The sequence below is a fragment of the Wasmannia auropunctata genome, unplaced genomic scaffold (assembly GCF_000956235.1).
Source record: "Wasmannia auropunctata unplaced genomic scaffold, wasmannia.A_1.0 LD336000.1, whole genome shotgun sequence".
NCBI lineage: Eukaryota > Metazoa > Arthropoda > Insecta > Hymenoptera > Formicidae > Wasmannia > Wasmannia auropunctata.
In genome coordinates, this window is record NW_012026890.1 from 4,901,045 (window position 1) to 4,919,651 (window position 18,607).

General features: G+C 44.7%; 1 protein-coding gene across 3 annotated transcripts in view; it reads left to right on the forward strand.

Moving 5' to 3' along the window:
* LOC105453418 (zinc finger protein 845-like) overlaps nucleotides 1-17,981 on the forward strand; it is a 56,459-nt gene extending 38,478 nt beyond the window's left edge. Inside the window, exons 7-10 of one of the 3 annotated variants that reach the window (XM_011695365.1) lie at nucleotides 759-950; nucleotides 4,293-4,470; nucleotides 8,635-8,863; nucleotides 17,896-17,981. In XM_011695365.1, coding sequence (XP_011693667.1) covers nucleotides 759-950; nucleotides 4,293-4,470; nucleotides 8,635-8,853 — 589 coding nt within the window. In that variant the 3' untranslated portion in view covers nucleotides 8,854-8,863; nucleotides 17,896-17,981. Of the gene's footprint in view, nucleotides 1-758; nucleotides 951-4,292; nucleotides 4,471-8,634; nucleotides 8,916-17,895 lie in introns of those variants that run through there. The other 2 variants (XM_011695366.1, XM_011695364.1) reach the window with 2 other exon arrangements.
* The last annotated feature ends 626 nt before the right edge of the window (nucleotides 17,982-18,607 follow it).

Sequence of the window (18,607 nt, forward strand, 5' to 3'; positions counted from 1 at the left end):
TAGCACACGCGCGACCATTGTGCTGTCTTATTACAGGTTGGATCTAACGAAAGCACGAGAAGGGGCGTTCTCTCGCCACCGCAAAATTATTATTCGCGACACGCCGCGCTAGTCGACAGGTACACGGAAAGAACAATTTTGCTGAATCCAGATCTGAAAATAATTTTTGTTCAATAATCAAAATAATTTCGTGCAAAAGTCAAAATTATTGCTAGAATATCAAAACGTTTTATAGCAATGCTTATCAGTTTTAACATTCCAACAAATTATTTTGATGATTCAATTAAAAATTATTTTCAGATCTGTTTTTAGCAAAATTTTTAGACCTTTCAACAAAATCGTTCTTGTCGTGTATAATTCCTAAAATCGCGCGGATCTATACCAGGATGTGTCGTGCGCACTGGTGGACCCATTAGCAAAATTGTGGTTAAAATATAGTCAGGAGTAGGAATATTAAGATGCCGAGATGAGATGAGAATTTGATCGTTTTCTCAGGATTTTTTAAAAATGTACACAAGATTCCCTAGATACACGTTGCGGGAATTATGTATATACTTTTTATAGTGAATTTTGATGACGCTTTATTTTTGACGTTCGTTCTTTACGGTTTTTTTTTATTCATACTGCGACACAAAAATTTTTAAGTTTTTTGATAGTGACAGCTCTATTTGAGAAACATGTCCGATGTATGACTTGCAGCTGTAGCGTAACTTGGAAAATACAATGTCTTCTGCAGTAATACATGTTCCGTTTTGTAGACATGCCCTTCGACAGCACATGCTGCGACACGCCGGTAAGAAGTACAAGTGCGGTCTTCCGGGTTGTCCAACGATACTTCGTACCGCAACCGAGCTGAAGACGCACCGCAGGTTGGTCCATGACAACATCGAGAAGCAGTATTCGTGTCCTGATTGCTCCTACGCCGCTAAAACGAAGACGCAATTGCGCAGGTAAGCAAAGACACGGGATTACAATTCATTACTTCCACCTCGGTTTAGTATAATAAATTGCACCGAGAGATTGTACCTACTTTGCTAATAAAAATTTTTAATGCGCGCAGAGCAAGATTGTATATTTTGACAGTGTAAAAAAAAAAAACGAGAGACGCGTCTTGTAAATCATAAATCGTCAACTATATGTGGAAATTATGAAGTTTTGGATAAATCATGAGCTTATATTAACTTCGTCAGACGGAGATGTCTAGTGCGCGCGAGCGCGCGCGTGTGGCATTCTCATCGCCACATGTGTCGAGCGCAACGTCGGCGACGTGTGCGACGACTATATATACGCGTCTAAATGTTACGATCGCTCGATATACCTGAACTCGTTAGCGATCTCGAGCTGAAACGGAGTAAGGTGAGGTGACGGGCATCGGGATGCAATCGAGGGTTCTTTTTATCAATTCAGCCCACGTGCGATCCGCACGGTTCCTCCCCTCCCCCCCCTCTCACCCGTCTCGCGGGGGCGGGGAGGCTGGCGGCATGACTTCTCGGACTGCCGATATTATTGACATTAATTTTAATCGAGGTCCCCGCCGTGAACGACGCATTCCTGCGCCATTAATCGCGCGGCTCACGGCTCACGCGTATGTATGATCGATGCCTTCGAGGAAGCGGAGAATTAATTGCGAGGACGCAAGTACTCGCGTCGCGCGCCGCCTCGCATACGTAATTGCGAGGACGCGGAGGACAGTTGGGAGGAATCAATCTTCGCGGATTATTGATAGAGACAATGGGGAGGATATAATTTGAAGAGTAATTTATCGAAAATCCGATTACATCTCCGTGGCGCGCCGCGCGGCGCATGGCCTCGATACGGCGGCAATTTTCGTACCGCCTTTTATCTCCCACCTCCTAGATTTATTCTCCGGTTATTTTAAGGCCCCCCGAACGACGGGGTCTGTATCTGAATTAATTCGCGGCTCAATGATTCATTCAGACACCAAGTATTTTCATCTTATTCAGCTTTACTATGCGCGTACACGAAGAGATTTTTAAAGTGGTAAAAGTGCAGATTAACCGGAAAGGAATAATTAAAATGAATATGAATGTCTTATAATTATTAGCATTATTATATCTATCTTCCATCTCGTTAAATCAAACCGATGCAGACGACAGCACTTGATCGTTAATGCAACAAAATATATCATATATTTATAGTCTTCTATTATTGTTCTGTTATACTTTTGAGAATACAATTAAAAATTATGATATCGTGGCACATCACGTAATTGTTGTGATTCATTCAAACTAAAAAATAGTCTCATAAATCGAGCTGTCAATTGAAAGGTATAAAGACGACGATAATAGACTTATCTCATTCATCAAAATGAAGAAATTCTACTCTAACCGATCGGAAAGTTTCTCTCTCTCTCTCTCTCTCTCTCTCTCTCTCTCGATATTTGATCATACAACGATCGTATCACCGATCGTGTCGCTTTTCTGAGAGAGAGGAAAAGGAAGAGAGCGAGAGAAAAAGCGTATTTAAATTAAACCTTATTAAGGCTATTGTGGCGCGGGAAGCGCCCCTAATAAATTTCGCCTCGTTTGACACCGCGCTTTTTTCCCCGCTCCACGAGACGGCTCTCGAAGAAATACGAATGTCACGAGTAGAGAAAAAGAGAGAGAAGGCGACGGGAGAACGAACGAGAGGAGGAATGGCGCGGGGCGGCGCGGGAGAGAAAGATCGAGGTGGAGGACCGCGAAAGCGGAAGTTGCGTGCGGCAGCCGGTTAAGTGCGGGCAACCCGTTATGATCGTCCGCGCATGGCCGATGGTCGCCGCGATATTTCATCGCGAATTGAGTACTTACTACGTGAGTCGAACTCAACGCAGCCGCAGAGTGTGTCGCGCGCGAACCCTTCTCCACCGACGCTCCTCTTCCGCGTACGTCCACTCGTATCGGTTTCCCCTTGTACATTCTCTCCTGTTTCTCTCTTTCTCTCTCCCTCTTTCGCTCCCTTTCTCTTTTCTCCCTTTCTCGCCTCCCCCCATCCCCCCCGTACCTCCCTGCCGCCCGCGAACCCGGCGGAGTAAATCACGCGGGATTTTAATTAAACGTGTCACGCATCTCGAACCTGATATACACGTAGCCGCGCGGCCAACGGCTCCCTCGTAATATCGCGCACGCATATCGCATCGTTCATAATCACCGGGCCGCGACTGCGACGATGAACTTCGCGGAGCAGGAGGAAGAGGAGGAGGAGAAGGAGGAGATGGAGGAGTGGAGGACACACTTTTGATGCGATCCCTCGTGCTCCTCTTTCACAATAAAAATAATATATATTTTAATATATGCTATCGCGACCTAGTTATACAAAGATACATTCGATCCAGATGTCAGATAGGTGAGGGGACGCGTGATATTTGCAAAACGTTGTTGAGGACTTAATAAATAAATTAACTGCCGTCCTGTTATTTTCAATGCGTTTAAATAAATTATTTCACCTCCTTCTTTTTTGCGATCCTTCGCGTGCTAAAATTGAACCGGAATGTATCATGCAAAAGAGAACTTCAATTGACAGATTCTGTTACTTTCTTTTATCATATCGAGGCTCTCCTACATGCTTGAGAGAATCGATGGCGCGCTGCAGGATACGCATACAGATTATAAATCACTATTATGAGCTCACTTAGTCGTTAGTTACAATCGTTGATTTTAAGGTATGGCTGACAGATTTGCTGTTATAAATCGACTTATCGCATGCGAGGCTGATAATATTTCCGCTACTGGAGACATTCCAGAGGGTATCGCCTCTTGTTGCTCGTCTGGCCTTCCTTCGCATGACAAACTCGTACATAACCCACCTCCTTTTCGCGCGGCTATCACGCAGTAACGGCTACTTTATGCGCGATACCGGCGTGATGCCCCGGCAGATATATTTCCGAGATTAGATACTCTCGGTATCGACCTCACCTCGGTGCATAGAAAGTTTATCTGGCGTTAATAGCCGCGTTGACCGGTATTAGCGCACGGGCGTTAATCAGACTTTCATAAAACGCCTCGATTGGCCCCAATAAATTTCGCGTCCGCTCAATTCCAATGGGAATTTTCATTTAATGGCAATAATCGTGCATATCGGATACGTAAATTCGTATCATTATGCTTTAATTGCGCGCGTCAGTGGTTCAACATTCGAGAGGGATCTAATTAACGGAAGGAGGAGCGCGTATAACGATCGCTTCCACATGAAAATCCCGGCGTGTTTCGCCAGAGGACTTTAACGATCGCCGATTACCGGCGCGCCTGACATTGGCTACGTTTCAAAGCGATTGTGTATTCATGTTTCACCAGGCACAGAATTCGGCACGAGGATTCCGCGAACGCCGAGAAGGTTCAAATCCATTCCTGCACCTACAAGGGCTGCAACTTCAAGACGAAGCTCGGCTCGAATCTGCGGAGACACGTGCGTCTGCACACGGGTGCCAAACCATACAAGTGTCGACATTGTCCCTACGCCAGTAACACCTTGGTGAGTTATCGCCCGAATTATAAAATTATTTCTTATATCATCGAGTATCAACGCAAGGTTTAAATTGCCGCGCGAATAAAGAAGAACTTTTCCTCGGATTTATCTTAGATTCTGTATCTTAATTTGCGATCAGATTTTTTTAGCGGCGTTATTTATATAGAGGCGAAGGTCGCGAAACATTCGCGGTACTCTGTACAACTAAAACCAGTAGCACCGCGCATTCGCTTGTTACATTATATGTGCGTTTGCATACGAAAGACCTACCGCACGCACACGCACACGCTCTCTCTCTCTCTCTCTCTCGCGACGCGCGATCGTCATCGCGCGCGCGGGGTTCAAAGTCTTCGCAAAGCCTTCACGTCGCGGTGGCGGCGCGGCGACTCGGCGTTTGACTCGCGCGCCCCGCGCGATCCCGAAGTCTCGGCCGACGCGGGATCCAATTTTTGTCCGCGCCACGCCGGTGCCGAGCTCTCCGGTGGCGTAAATTAAGCAGAGTACAACCTTAACGTTTGGACCGCGCCGCCGCCTCTGCCGCCGCCATCGCCGCCGCCGCCGCCGCCGCCGCCGCCGCCGCCGCCGAGGCGCGATAAGATAACGAGTTAATTGTGCCCACTGGATGCCCACACGCACGCACGGCCCAGTCATACCGCGCGGCCGGTATGCTAATGCCCTTTGATGCTTGAGTCGGGATGCGACTCGCATACGAAGTCTCCGTGTCTCTTTGATATAGCGACATAAACTCATTCCAGTGGCTCTCATTCGCGTTCGCGAACGCATCGATCGGGCGATGTTGCGTACCGGTCTGAGAAATGATAAAGGCGTCTTATATATCGATACGATACACCTTGAAGCTGAAAAAAATGAATTCCTGCTTGGAGAGAGCAATAATTCTCTTTTGAATTAAAATTAAATAATAATCCTCTCCTGAAAGAGTATTAAATTAATTCGTTATTGCCAGCTCTTTTCTGCAATGCTGATTTCATCTTTTATTATAACTTTTTTTGTTACATTCTACAGTCTTAATTATTAAATTTAATCTTCTTATATAAAGAAAAAGACATATTTATGTAAATCATAAAAAAACCGGTTGTTTTAAATATAAGCCAATACATAATGTGTTCAGGATTTTTAAGATTTTGTTCTATTCTCGATTCTATAATATTATTTCGAAAATGTTATTAATTATAATAATATAATTTGACATACATATTATATACATGAAAATTAAATTCTCATATATAGCGACTCACGAAACTAATATCATTGTAAAACTCATATCATTATAGTTTATTTTTCATTAAACAGAACGTTCTCATCAATTTGTGGGGATGCTTTATATGCAGGATTGTGTATTAAGTCGATATTGAAAGACTATATCGACTCCTTTGAGTCAGTTAGCCGTAAACAATTGTTGTATAGTATGTTGAATCAGGATCATGAGTCACTATATCTACGGGAGATCGACGTCGTCTAATTACCCACTTCAAAGCATCGATAAATCGCCGACGACGTTCGCGCGACCAGAGCGGCGGAAAAAAGTAATCCGTCGGAAGGGATGCGTGTCCCGACTGCGAGTGGTATCCGGTCCGACGATAGCTGTTTGCACGGCACTTTAATAAGGAAGGAACGTGCGAGTGGCGCGCGGGACGATTTAACGAGGAAACTCTCTTCCACGTATAGAGGAGCGCGAGGCTCACCCCGCGCGTCGACGAGATTACGCGCGCTCGCTTTCCTTTCTCTTCCCTCTCGCTTCCCTTCGCGCTATGATTTACCTCGGACGGTTAGACGCCGCTTTTTGCCCGACCGATACTTCCGCCCTCGCCTCGCAACCATCGCTTCTCCCCCCCCCCCTGGCATCCCCGCCATCGGCAACGCCGGCACTTGGAAAACTTTCGTCGAGGGTGGTAAGTTTCCTCAAGCCGACACCAGTTAACATCGAATTCGGAACTTGCGTCCTGCTTCCCACATCGGTCGCCGAGAGTTGTCGAAAAGTCGCATCTTATTTCATCACGATAGACTACGCATGATCCGCGGTACACGAACATTGAGATAAAGTAACGCGTCGCGCATTTTGTAATAAAAATTAAAAAAATAATTCTATTATTTGTGAGCTAATGATAAAGATTTGCAAAAAAAATATAAAAATTTCAAACTGTAGATAATATTTGCGTTTATTCACGATACACTTATATTAATTTTTCTTAAACTAGATCCTATTTCAATCCTATTCAGTTCCTTCCTTACAGTTATTTTAATCGATTAAGCGAGGCAACGTTTTTTCAGTTTAATTAATCTAATTTCCTCGAACATGTTTAATTATAACTTGCCACATATAATAAGTAAAATAATTAGAACTTTTACGTTTCGTCGTCTAATATCTCTCACGCGTTTCCTGCTTGTCTTTTCCAAATTTACATCATCGTGCCTTCGAGTACATTTCGCGATCGCACAACTCGAACTAATGAGGACTTGTAGTTCGACATTATCAGATTATAACTCCAGGCTAATAATATTTTATTTTATTGAACCACGTAATACTGTTAGATGTGATTAAATATTTTATTTATTTATAAAATATTTAGCAAGAGAGGAAAGAGAGGAAAAGTGGTGAATGAACCGAATGGACCCTGATCGACGCGTTGATATGGGTTAAGGTCTCATTTCTCCCTTTCCCTTTCTCTTTCTCTTAATTTTACGACCTATAATATTCGCGCAGCCGAGGCTGCAGTCAGTATGCTCCGACGATTTTTGCACATCAATGATAATGACTTACGTCGTAATTGTAATTGACCGCGTTTTTTCTTTTTTGCAGAAAAGAACTGATATCGGGCATAGCGTAAAACACGCGAAAAGATTGAAATATGGTTTGCGTCAGATGCAGATGTGCCAGACATCGTAAAAAGTTTCAGAGGGGTACAGAATTATCTCTTGTTACACAATTTGTTTCTGGGTAGAAGTACAAAATTATTTATTATTCGTCACTCGATAAATTCTGGCCTATAATACGCGGTGGTAGAAATGTTAGAGTTTCAGACATTCAACTAACAGGCTTTCTGCCAAGTAATATATTAAAGAACAGAATACATTTCTTCTAATATCCTCTTGCCTCTAACATCTTTCTCTAACATCTTCTTGCTGCTTCCGCGAGGTAAGCCGAAAATTATTAGGCTCGTAAAGTCACCATCCACTCCCGGCGGTCGTAAATACGCGCCGCGCCATACGTCCTTCCGTCTCGGCCGGCCTACGGGTAGCGGCGCGCGGTATTCCTCGATACGCAAGTACGAGGGAAGGTGGAAATTAAACTCTCGCGGCAAAATCCGAATCGGTCCAACGAAATCGGCGCCTCACGCCAGCAGATTTGCGTGACGGCGCGCGTCCGCTCCACGGCCGATCCGCGCGACCGCCCACGGCGGTGTGAACGAGGCTTAATCCGCGCCGCCCGTCATGGAGCGGTGCCCGCGGAAAGATTTACTTATGGGAAATTAAATTTGATGTTGCCGCGCGTTGCCATCAGCGGCTCGTACAAGCCCGCCTGGTAGGAAGATGTTTACGACTACGGCCGGCTACTTAGACCCGGAGAGGGTTAAAGCGCCTTTTAAACGCGCCAACACGCGTAACGCCAATGAACGTGTGCGTCCGGTTTTGCGGCGAATCGATTCTTTGGACGCACACCACCGGGAACGTATCCGAGATGTATTCAACGAATGCAAACACTCGATTCGGTGCGAGGCTTGATCTCGCGCGCGCCGCGCTGGATTCGTGGCGAAAGATACCCTTTGTGTGTATGTATACGTGCGCGAACATCGAGCTCGAATGAAATTTTAATAGCGACGCCCGAACGGCAGGTAGACTCATTCGGTGGAGCTCGATGGGAATCGGAGGGAGAGAATCCGCGTAAATGATCGAGCGGCGTGCTCGTGAAACGTGCCCGATTTGTCTAATAAAAGCCGTTAGAATATGAGAATATCGATTATTGATTGGCTATATTAATTACGCGACCGCTAGAAACCGGGAACTTTTACCGATTGTCAACAGTCTTCATTATCAGATGTCTAGTCTAATTAATTAAACTAATTAATTGTTTTTTTATTTTTAATTGTAGAGATACATCTAATTAATTGTTTTCGTTGTTGTTTAGATTATGGATAATTCTTGTGTTCGCAGGAAAATCTTCGGAAACACATACTGTCGACGAATCTGCATCCGGGTAAGACGATCTACGAGTGCGACTTTTGCAAGAAGAAGAAGGAAAAAGAGACGGATCCGTTCTGCACGAATTTCGCCAAGGAACTTCGTGCTCACTTACTGGAAGTTCACGCTGAAGACTTCCCGACACCAAATGATGCGAACAACTACACGAATAACATTTTTAGACCAAATTAATCAAAAAAAGGTAAAAAATGTTTAAAGATTTTATTTGAATCAGCCATTTATACGTATATACTATGTACTGAATTTATATAAGTATATTAATCCACATATCTAAACGATCTTTTAACTTTCCTTGCGATTCTACAGCCTTGCTCATAAATATAAAGCATCCTCAATTTATTATATTTTCCAGCAAAAAGACGGTAATAAAAGCTAAAAGTGGACTAACTAAATGTTAAAATCGTTATTAAAATTAATATTATTTTTTAATAAAATTGTTTTTTAATTTATTTTTCGTTAGAATTTTGACAGAATGTTACGTCAATTTTTGAAGATGCTTTATTTTTATAACCAAGACTATATACCTTTCTTATCTTTTTTTTTATTGTGGCAAAAGGAAAAGATCGTCATACTCCGTCACATAAATATTCTTTAATTAACATCGCGTGATACCGCAAAAATAATATTCACGACTCAACGTTGATGATTATCGAGATAACTTGAGGTACATTAATCCGTTTCTTCTAAACTGTCATCGACGGCATCGTGCAGCTCGCGTCTCGCTGGCTCTCCGCACTCCGGGATTTCTCGGAAAAGACGAGCACCGTCCTTCGCGGGCGCGTGAGCCAGGCAGAATTGTACCGAGTCAGGAAGTAGTTAAAGTGATGTACGGTCACGTGGCACGGTATGTAACTCGGACACGTATAGGATCGGATCTTTATGCTCGGTGCACGACATTATACCGTACCGGGACATTACGGTAGGATCTCGCGCGCCGCCGTCCACCTGCGTGGTGCATGTTTCTACCGGAGTGTGAACGCGCATTTACAACGATCAGCACAAGAATTCGAAGATAATTGCACGATCTGTGCCTTGTGCGTTTCACTCATCCCGTTCGTGTGTGTGAATCCGAAGAAACGACATGGCCGGTTCGGTCGTCGCCGCAGCGAAGACCTATATAACAATACAGGTGCGAATATATTAGTTTTTGCTTTCCGCATTTAATTCTTGCTATACACAGGCTGTTTCTTATAGCGCCAGGACTGGCTACCTCGACGCTTTCGTCGAAACAGGTTCGCGCGCGAGGATCTATTTTCGTCGTGATCGACCGTCATCTCGCTATCAGGACGCATTCCCGCGAGACGCCAATGAGCCTCTCGCCGAGAGAACGACGGCGCAGCGTTCCGCGTGCGACGCGATTCACGGACCACCTCGTAGATCGTCCGTACGACGACGTGCGTTTTTCGTCTTTCAGGGGCCGGCGGCGCTGATTGTGAGAAATGCATCGCGCGCTGTCGCGTGAGATAGGTGTCGTAAAGTATGCGGCGATCCTCTAGAGCGATCCCGGAGATGTGAAGAGACGCGGTGGTGGCGAGCGAGCGGAAGGACCGACCACGGGCGTCGTGAGCGCGAAGGATAATTTATTGACTAATTAACGAGGATGTCCTTCATTACGGGTCGGCCGGCAGTCGTGGTCGCTTGCTCTCGCTCGGAACCGGCATTATTTGGCGCCCGAATATTTACGACCGCGTCCTCCTTCTGGACCGGCCCGATACCGCCCGCGAGCGAGCGAGAAAGAGAGAGAGAGAGAGAGAGAGGCGCAGGAGCGCGGACCCATAACGATGCGTTCCGATCTTACGGCGATTCGGGGAGCTGGAATTTCCTCCGCAACACCCGCCGAAGAGGACCCGTTGGTATATATCGACACGATCCTGAGACTCGCGGGCGTTACCTCAGTGGACAAAGGGTCGCGATTAAATCCTAAGGAGGTTGCTCTCGCGCTGCTGATTTCTCCGCTGTCGAAAAGAGGTTAAGGCTATCCGATTTTAATGAAAACCGGAGGTTGAGTGACACTTCGCTCAATCGTATGGGAGGTCCTCCTGAAAAGATTTATGCGTGAATTGGAAAGGGAAACTGGTATTTGTATCTATATATCTACAATAAATTCGCTGTTAAGGCGAAAATTGAAAAAAAAATAACTTAACAAGTATAATATGAGTTTAATAAACATAATAAATATATCGATTAAATTGCACATATTGTCCCAAGCTAACTAAACTTTCGAGTAATTAAAATTAATGATTTAAATGTTAAACGTATAAATAATACATTAGGATATATTAAAATGTGTTAATGACATAGGTATTAAGATTTTAAAGAAAAATGGTATCATTTTTTAGAAATCACTACAAGAAATATCATAAAATTCTGTTATAATTCTTTAAATCTCTTCTCTCTATAGATTTCTTCGAGAGACAAAAATTCATCTTAATAAAAATTGTCCTGCTTCAAATAAGTAATAATCGCAAAATCAAATACGAAATTACATAATAGGAAAAAAAATGTTGAAAAGATGTCGTATTATCGTTGTATTAACATGAAGAAAGACGCCAATTTGTGGCTTGCTCGTCCTTCTAGCGTCTTTATGCGACTACGTCACGGAGAGCGGAGAAACCGATATGTAGAAAGAAGAAGTTAACGTGAAATTAGCGCGGGCTGCGAAGTGCTAAGAAGTCGCGCGACAGGACGGTTAGGTATACTGCTTAATGAAGATATAACGTGCCGGCTCCCCGTGGGGTTGGTAGAACCGTCGCCGGCACTGGGACGCCCCTCGTTTTCATTTCCCGACGTGTCCTCGTCGCGTTACCGTACAGCAGCCCCTTCGCAGCCTCAGGTTACGCCGGGACATGCTCATCCTCTTTACGATCCACGCCAGCGTCGCGACTCGCGAAATTTCGCGGACTTTATTCCCTCAATTACACTTGGAAAGTTATATCGATGGCATAGGAGCCCGCGCATTCACAATAGCGCGCTCATCCGAGCGCTCGCGCACGCGCCCGTTTCGCTGATCGTAAAAATTAATCCTCTTTTTCGTCGTTGAATTTTTCGACGAGAGAACATTATTACATTTTATTCGAAATACAATTATTAATCTTGATCAAATATTTGATTATGTAGCAACTAAAAAGACAAGCTAAATAAACAATGTAGTGTTCAGGTAGCAAATTGCGATAAAGAATCGAAAAATTCATGCCGTGAAATTGAACATAAAGTATTGTGATTATTATATGTACAAGATGGGATCTCGTTAGTTTTAATGTGAAAATCATCAACGTTAATATTCGCGGATTAAAGGATGGCAATAAATACGTTTTACTTGAAGAAAGAATTTGCTTGACGCAAAATAGGGATCCGCTCCGATGTTTATCTGGATACACAAATTAAACGACTCGCTTCCATTATACGATCTCGTCAAGCGTGCGAGATATATATACATATACGCGCGTAGAAGTCGCTTATATCATGGGTACAACGAGCGCGTTATTTCAATAACGAGCGCACTTCCTACATGAACACCTGTGTCACACACCTCGACACGTCCCTTATATCTTATCTAGAAAAACCGCCATAAATTACGGGCGAGTTCGATTCCGTAGGTAGCGCAGTTAATCACCGGGTGATTGATCGCGCCGCGGTTTTATCCAGATGAATTCACGCAATATCTTCTACCGCGGCGATGGCGGCGGCGGTAGTGGAGCCCTCGCACATGGCGCGATACTTCCGCGCGTCCCTTTTATTTTCTCGGATCCACCCACACACACCCTGTCTCTTCCTTTCCCCACGAGACACGCGGGAAGGCGAACACAAAGCGTGGACCCTTACCGATTACGCATTGATCCTCATCTCTCCCTCCCGCCCTTCCCCCCCCCCGCGAGAATTCCGCTGGAGAATTCCGTCGTGGTCGCGGGTCCAGGACGATATATCTTGCGCGTCCGCGTGGCGCGGACGTGGCCTCGCGTGTCTACACGCGCGCGAGACCGATGTCGCGTCGTCGCGAGGAGACAGCGGGTGTCGGACCGCGCGCCGAAACGTCGTCTTAATTATCAGCCACGCTGTTATTTATACCGCGACGCTCGACCGATGACATCTCGGGTTGGGGGCACCCGATACACGCGCGACACCCTCGCGGGTGCACTCGCCCGCGGTGCGGGACCGGATCGTCACCCACACCATTAACCTGCAGCCGGCCGCGGATGATGTACGCACCAGTTTTCGAGCTCGCCCCGGGAGCGCCGTCGTTCCGCGACGGTTAATGAAGTCCTTCCGAGACGGACGTCGGAAATTATCGTCCGACGTTTGGAGATCGGGAGGCGGAGACGCAATGTATCGCTGCTGATGATACGTTTGCGTCCGAAAACGCGGGACACGCAAAGAGCGCTCGCGAACCGTCTGTCTGCAATCTCGAGAAACTCGAGAAGTCCGTAGAGCAAGATATAATCCTTATATTTTAGAAGGATAGATGAGTCATAGTTCTGCAATGATTCTGTTATTAATTTTTTTCTAGAACTGACGAATATTCAATTTGGTAATTTCCTATCCTCGTTTTCGATTATTTTGATATCAGGTTGGTCAGTCGAGAAGTAGAGTCAAAGAAATTACCATTGTGAGGCAGATTTCGGGATACGGGGGAATAGATTTCTCACGGAACCATCGTCAGCCTCCACCAATTTGGCCAAGTAGTGGCCAAGGCTTAAAATACGAAAATATTTCCTGACCTAATTATTTATATTAAATTATTTATATCTTACTATCCTCCTATTCCAACCTAATATTATTCATATCATTAGAATTATTTGTATTATATTCATATATTTTTAATAATTTGTAAATATACAAAAAAAAGGAAAAAGTTTAAATGATTAGCGGAAAGTGCCAAAGTGGTACTTCTATTGATAATACTAATATTAATATCCTTACATCTGGACGTTTACTTAAATATAAGACGATAGCTAAAAGTTAAATGCAATTTCGAACTAAGCTAAAGGAGGGAAAACCGGTTAATTAGAAACAGAGGAATATTAATTCGTTCAATCTAGTGCATGTATAGCTGGATAGAAATCGACAGACTCGACCAATGCGGATCTCGGCCCAATTAATATTGCATCATTTGTATCCTGTACAGCAATACGTACCCGTCGAGTCGTAACGCCAATGATAATCCATCTTGGCGTTAAACAAATGCAAAACAAATGCGCATCCTTCCCTATTGCGGTTTATACAATTAAGCGACGATATTAATTACCGCGGCGTCAAAAATATCGATGCCTACTTCCCTCAGAAGAGATTACACCGGGCATCGTAGAATCTGGTTAATTAAGCGCGCGCTATGCACGTCCTGCAAAAGTCATTTATCGAATCAAATGACGCGAGATATTCGGATCCGCGCAAACGTAATGACCACTGTCGGTATCGTTTCTATATCGCTCGGCAAATTAATTATAAAAGAATTCTTTTCCCGATCCCGATTCGGATTCAGATACCAGGATGGACGAGCGCGCGGCCGTTGAACGAATCGTTTCTTAAGTATTCGCGCTTATCTCTACGGTCGTATAACACATATTATTTCCCACAAAAATTGGGATACGGTGCTATATACCATGCTTTTATAATAATCCCGCAGTTACGGGTCGAAGTGGTCATTTGCCAGAGTTAGCGATTGGATCATATCGAGACTCGTGAATGCGCATTGATTCGGTCGCATCCTTAATGTCGCGACACAAGAAGACGCGAGGGGAGGAGTCCTCCGCAGCAGAGTGGCGAGAGAGAGAGAGAGAGTGTGAGAGGGGCGGGAGGGGGGGGGGAGAGGCCGACTTGCCAGGCGGGCGAAGGGGCCCTACCGAGGATTGATGGCCACCACCTTTAATGCCGTTTGTATGTAGCGGCGCGAGTAAGCGCCTCGCCTTACAGTAATTAGCTCAACAAACGCGCCACCCTGTCCCATCAATTGCTACCCTACGCTCGCTCGACCCATCTCTGTCTCTCTCTCTCTCTCTCTCCCTCCCGATCTCGCATACACACACGCACTCATGACTCCTCTCTCATTCTCACGCAACGAGGCCCTCTCCCGCGTATCTTGAATTAAACATTCGATGCCTGCTGTCTACTTGTCGTGCGTGCGTTCGCGCGCCCGCGCGAGTTCGCCTCTTATACGCCGGGAATGCAAATGCGCCGCATGTGCGTGTGCCTGCGTACGTGTTTGAATGTGCGCGAGGGGTGAGGGGTTATCCCCGACGAATTAAAGGACGCGCCGAAACCCGATTGAAAAACCACGATCCGCGTGCGTGCGCACCGTGCGTCCGTCCCTCTCTTTCTCTCTTCAAGCTCTCTTTCGGCTTTCTGCTTGTTTTACCGCTCGCGTCGTTCGCGCGAGGATTTAAGAGCGCGTCCACGCATCCGAAACAGCTCGGACTTTTTGCTTCGCGCTGCCGTGTGCGGCGACGATATCTTGTTCCGAGCGTGTTACGCTAATCGTGAGTTATCGAATGCCGGTGAACGTCCTCGCGATCAACGTCGCGTGTCGACCTTAAGCAGATCGCGAAATACCACAGTAATCGATTTCGCATAAACTGCCATAATCGATCTCGATTATGCAAGTATCCCTAATATTGCGTGCAAGACTTTTCGTTTTTCTAAATAATTTTTTAATTACTTTAGTGCATTCAATTGGTAATGCGATTGATGTAGTAAGAAAACTTAAATTTTAATTCGTTGCATTTCTTGTCCTTCCTGCGAACGTTTTAACAGCGACACAAAAACGATCTCTTCAGGTTTATATTCATATAAACACAATAAAATCTGTATTTCTCTCTATATCTATTTCAAAATTATCTTTCTTAAATTTCGTTTCTATTCATCGGCAAATATATTTTTTTTTTAATTTATTAAAATAATTGTACATAAAGTGCGTGTATACTAAAAGAAAGAGAGAGAAAAAGAGAAGAGAGAAAAGAAGGAAAGAAAAAGAGAGAGAAGAAGACAGAGAATTATTAAAAAATTTCAAGCCAATAAAACAATGCATAGCGGACAATAGTGCGCAAGCAATATAAATATTGTAACAATTTGCATTAAATAATAATAATTTGCTTCACCACGTTATTTTGTTTCGTTATGATACGTCGCTTTATTTCCGTGCAAAATGACTTGCGTCACGAACACGTCCTGTCTCAAATATACATGTGTACCTCGCGTGTGCGCCGACATGGGACGAGCGGATAATTCTCGTAAATTTTTAGAGGGTGTGTAATAACATGTTTGTTGTCACCCAATAATCGTCAACGACGCGATGTATGACGGCGTGCCGCGAATATGACTTGGGGTTAACGCGCGAGACGCCACCACGGAGGATTTCCCGATGACGTCTCCCCCGAGAGTCTCGAATGCCTCCGCGTCCGTTCTGTATTCTTTATCGTCGACTCGGAATGCTTGATAACATTCGATTTGTTTCAATCGTAAATATCAAGGCCGCGCAATATGGACCCTCCCCCCCCCCTTCCCCCCTTCCCGCCCCTCTTCGGAGTGAGCGCGCGCGAGCACACAGGGGTCCGCAGGATTGCGGGGTACACGTGCAGGCACGTACACAACATGCGGAATGCATTCTGCAATAATTGCGTCACGCGTTCCAACAGGAATGATTATTAAACGCAGTCAAGTCGTTTGAATGATTTACACTAAACGCAATTTCTCGCTGCGAGATCAATGTCGTTCTCTTTCTTATACATTTAAGTTTTTTATTTAATTATGTTATAAATAATGTTTTACATACATACACACACACACACACACACACACACACACACACACACACACACACACACACATTAACGGTTTTATATTTATGCATGTGAAGACGTTAAGAATATTTATGCATATAAGGCATTTAGAATATTTACAGAATATTAATGTTATGGATATGTGAGGTATAAGAAAATATTCTATTTTAAATATTTAAATTGTAGATATTTAATTGTACAAGAAAACAAGTCCCGGATGCGCGGGTGCTGATAAATTTAAGGGGGAAAGGGACTGATGCATCTGCGATCCATGCGTCTTCTTAAAAACGACCGGTCTGACACTTCGCGGCAGTTGGCTCTCAGGCTCTCTTACCCGAGATCGCGCATAATCCTTGGATCGATAGGACGCTCCCAGGGAGAGGCATAAGGCGCAGTTCGAGGGCCGATACGTCCCCGAGTCGCAAACGAGAAGAATCCCCGAAACGCGGCCTCTTATAAATCCATCTTTTTTTTTTTTTTTACTCCGAGACCAGCCTTCCCCGAAAGTCGGGGCGGGGGTGCGGGGGGGGGGGGAGGGAGAGGGGAGAGACAGGGGCAGAGCAGAGAGAAGGTTTGGGCCCGCGGTGATTTAAGGGCGTCGCGTTACGTGTATCACACCGCGTCCATTGCAAGAGAGACCACGAAGAAGACGAAGGTATATACGGTGTTGCCTCCACCGATTCCCGCTCCGAACCGACGTGGATATGTGTGAGTTCGCTTCCCCGGTCTCTCGCCTTGGTCTCTCCCTGTGTCCGTCTTGGTGCGGTAGCACGGACCCATAGGCATACATTCCGGCGGTATATATACGCATTCGGCGATCGTAGAAACGCACACTGGGCCCAAACGATCCAGTTGAGTTGATTTGTGGCTATCAGGGTGTCGCGGCCGGGATGCTTTATGAACCGATCAGCTCGTTCCGATCCAAACCCCATACGGGCCCCCATAAATGTCGTCGTTTCGGATAAGCGTCGCTCCGCAAACCCCGGAGTGCGCGCGCGAGTGCGGTTTGCGCGTGACGCATGCGGCTGTTGGAGTCACCGCGCCGATGGCAGTAAAGATCGAATTATCGTCATTCGAGAACGGATGTACTTGTCTCCCGTCTCGTTAATAAAATTGTAGAATTTATATTCTAGAATTTCCATAAATACGCAATACTTTTCTTCAAAAGATAATAACATATATTATACATAAATTAAAAATCTTGATAAATCAGTATAAAGGACAACGCTCGCATATATGTATAGCAAACGCTTAAAATTTCAATTTCAAAATAAATTTGACCTAATCATTGCGACTCGTGCGTTCACATCTCCCAACAATTTGCACCAATATTTCTCAATTCACGGAACATTTTCGAAATATTTAATTCTCGATGAATAATTCAAATTTCTCGACATACGTTATGCGGAGAGATAATTTGATAGTCAAATAGATTTTTTTCCAGATCGAAAAGTGTCTTCGGAAATTGTGACCGAAATTATTTCCACGATCCACCGGCGAGCTTTCGCCGCGGCACGAGCGATAATGTATGCGGCAAAGATCCAGAAGAGACGATTCGTAGTACGATACTAGCAGTCGAGAAAAGCCTGACTCCTGGAGAACGGTAAAGTTAGGTTGGTCCGGAGTGGCTCGGCTGCTCGCTCGCCTTCGTACGCGGATTTCTACGTAAACTCGCTCGCCAGATACGATCTGCGGGGCCCTGGTGCGTTCGATCCTCGTGAACTTCGATGCTCGCCCGCCTATATATATATATGTGTATAAACGTGGATTAGGTCGCTCTCGGGACTATCGATGCATTCGATGCTTTGTCAGGTATACCTCGGAACAGGCATACCTGATGATAAACTCGCCGTACATTCAGGAAACTATATTGAAATTAAATGTATTAACAAAAGTACAAGCAAATAAAAAATTCTCGAGTTTTTGGCATGATATTTTTATCGAAATTTTGATACCTCATTTACCGCTAAATTAGTTTTCTTTTTGGAATATTATCATATTTCATTTTGATGTAAGGTTCGTTATTTATTCGTGATATTTTTTTAATTTAATATACGTTGTGATAAATTATTCGCATTTTCATGATCGCGTCAGCTCTGTCTTTCGTGGTTGTATATATTATCATACACCGGCAGAGCGCTAGCATCTAAAGAATC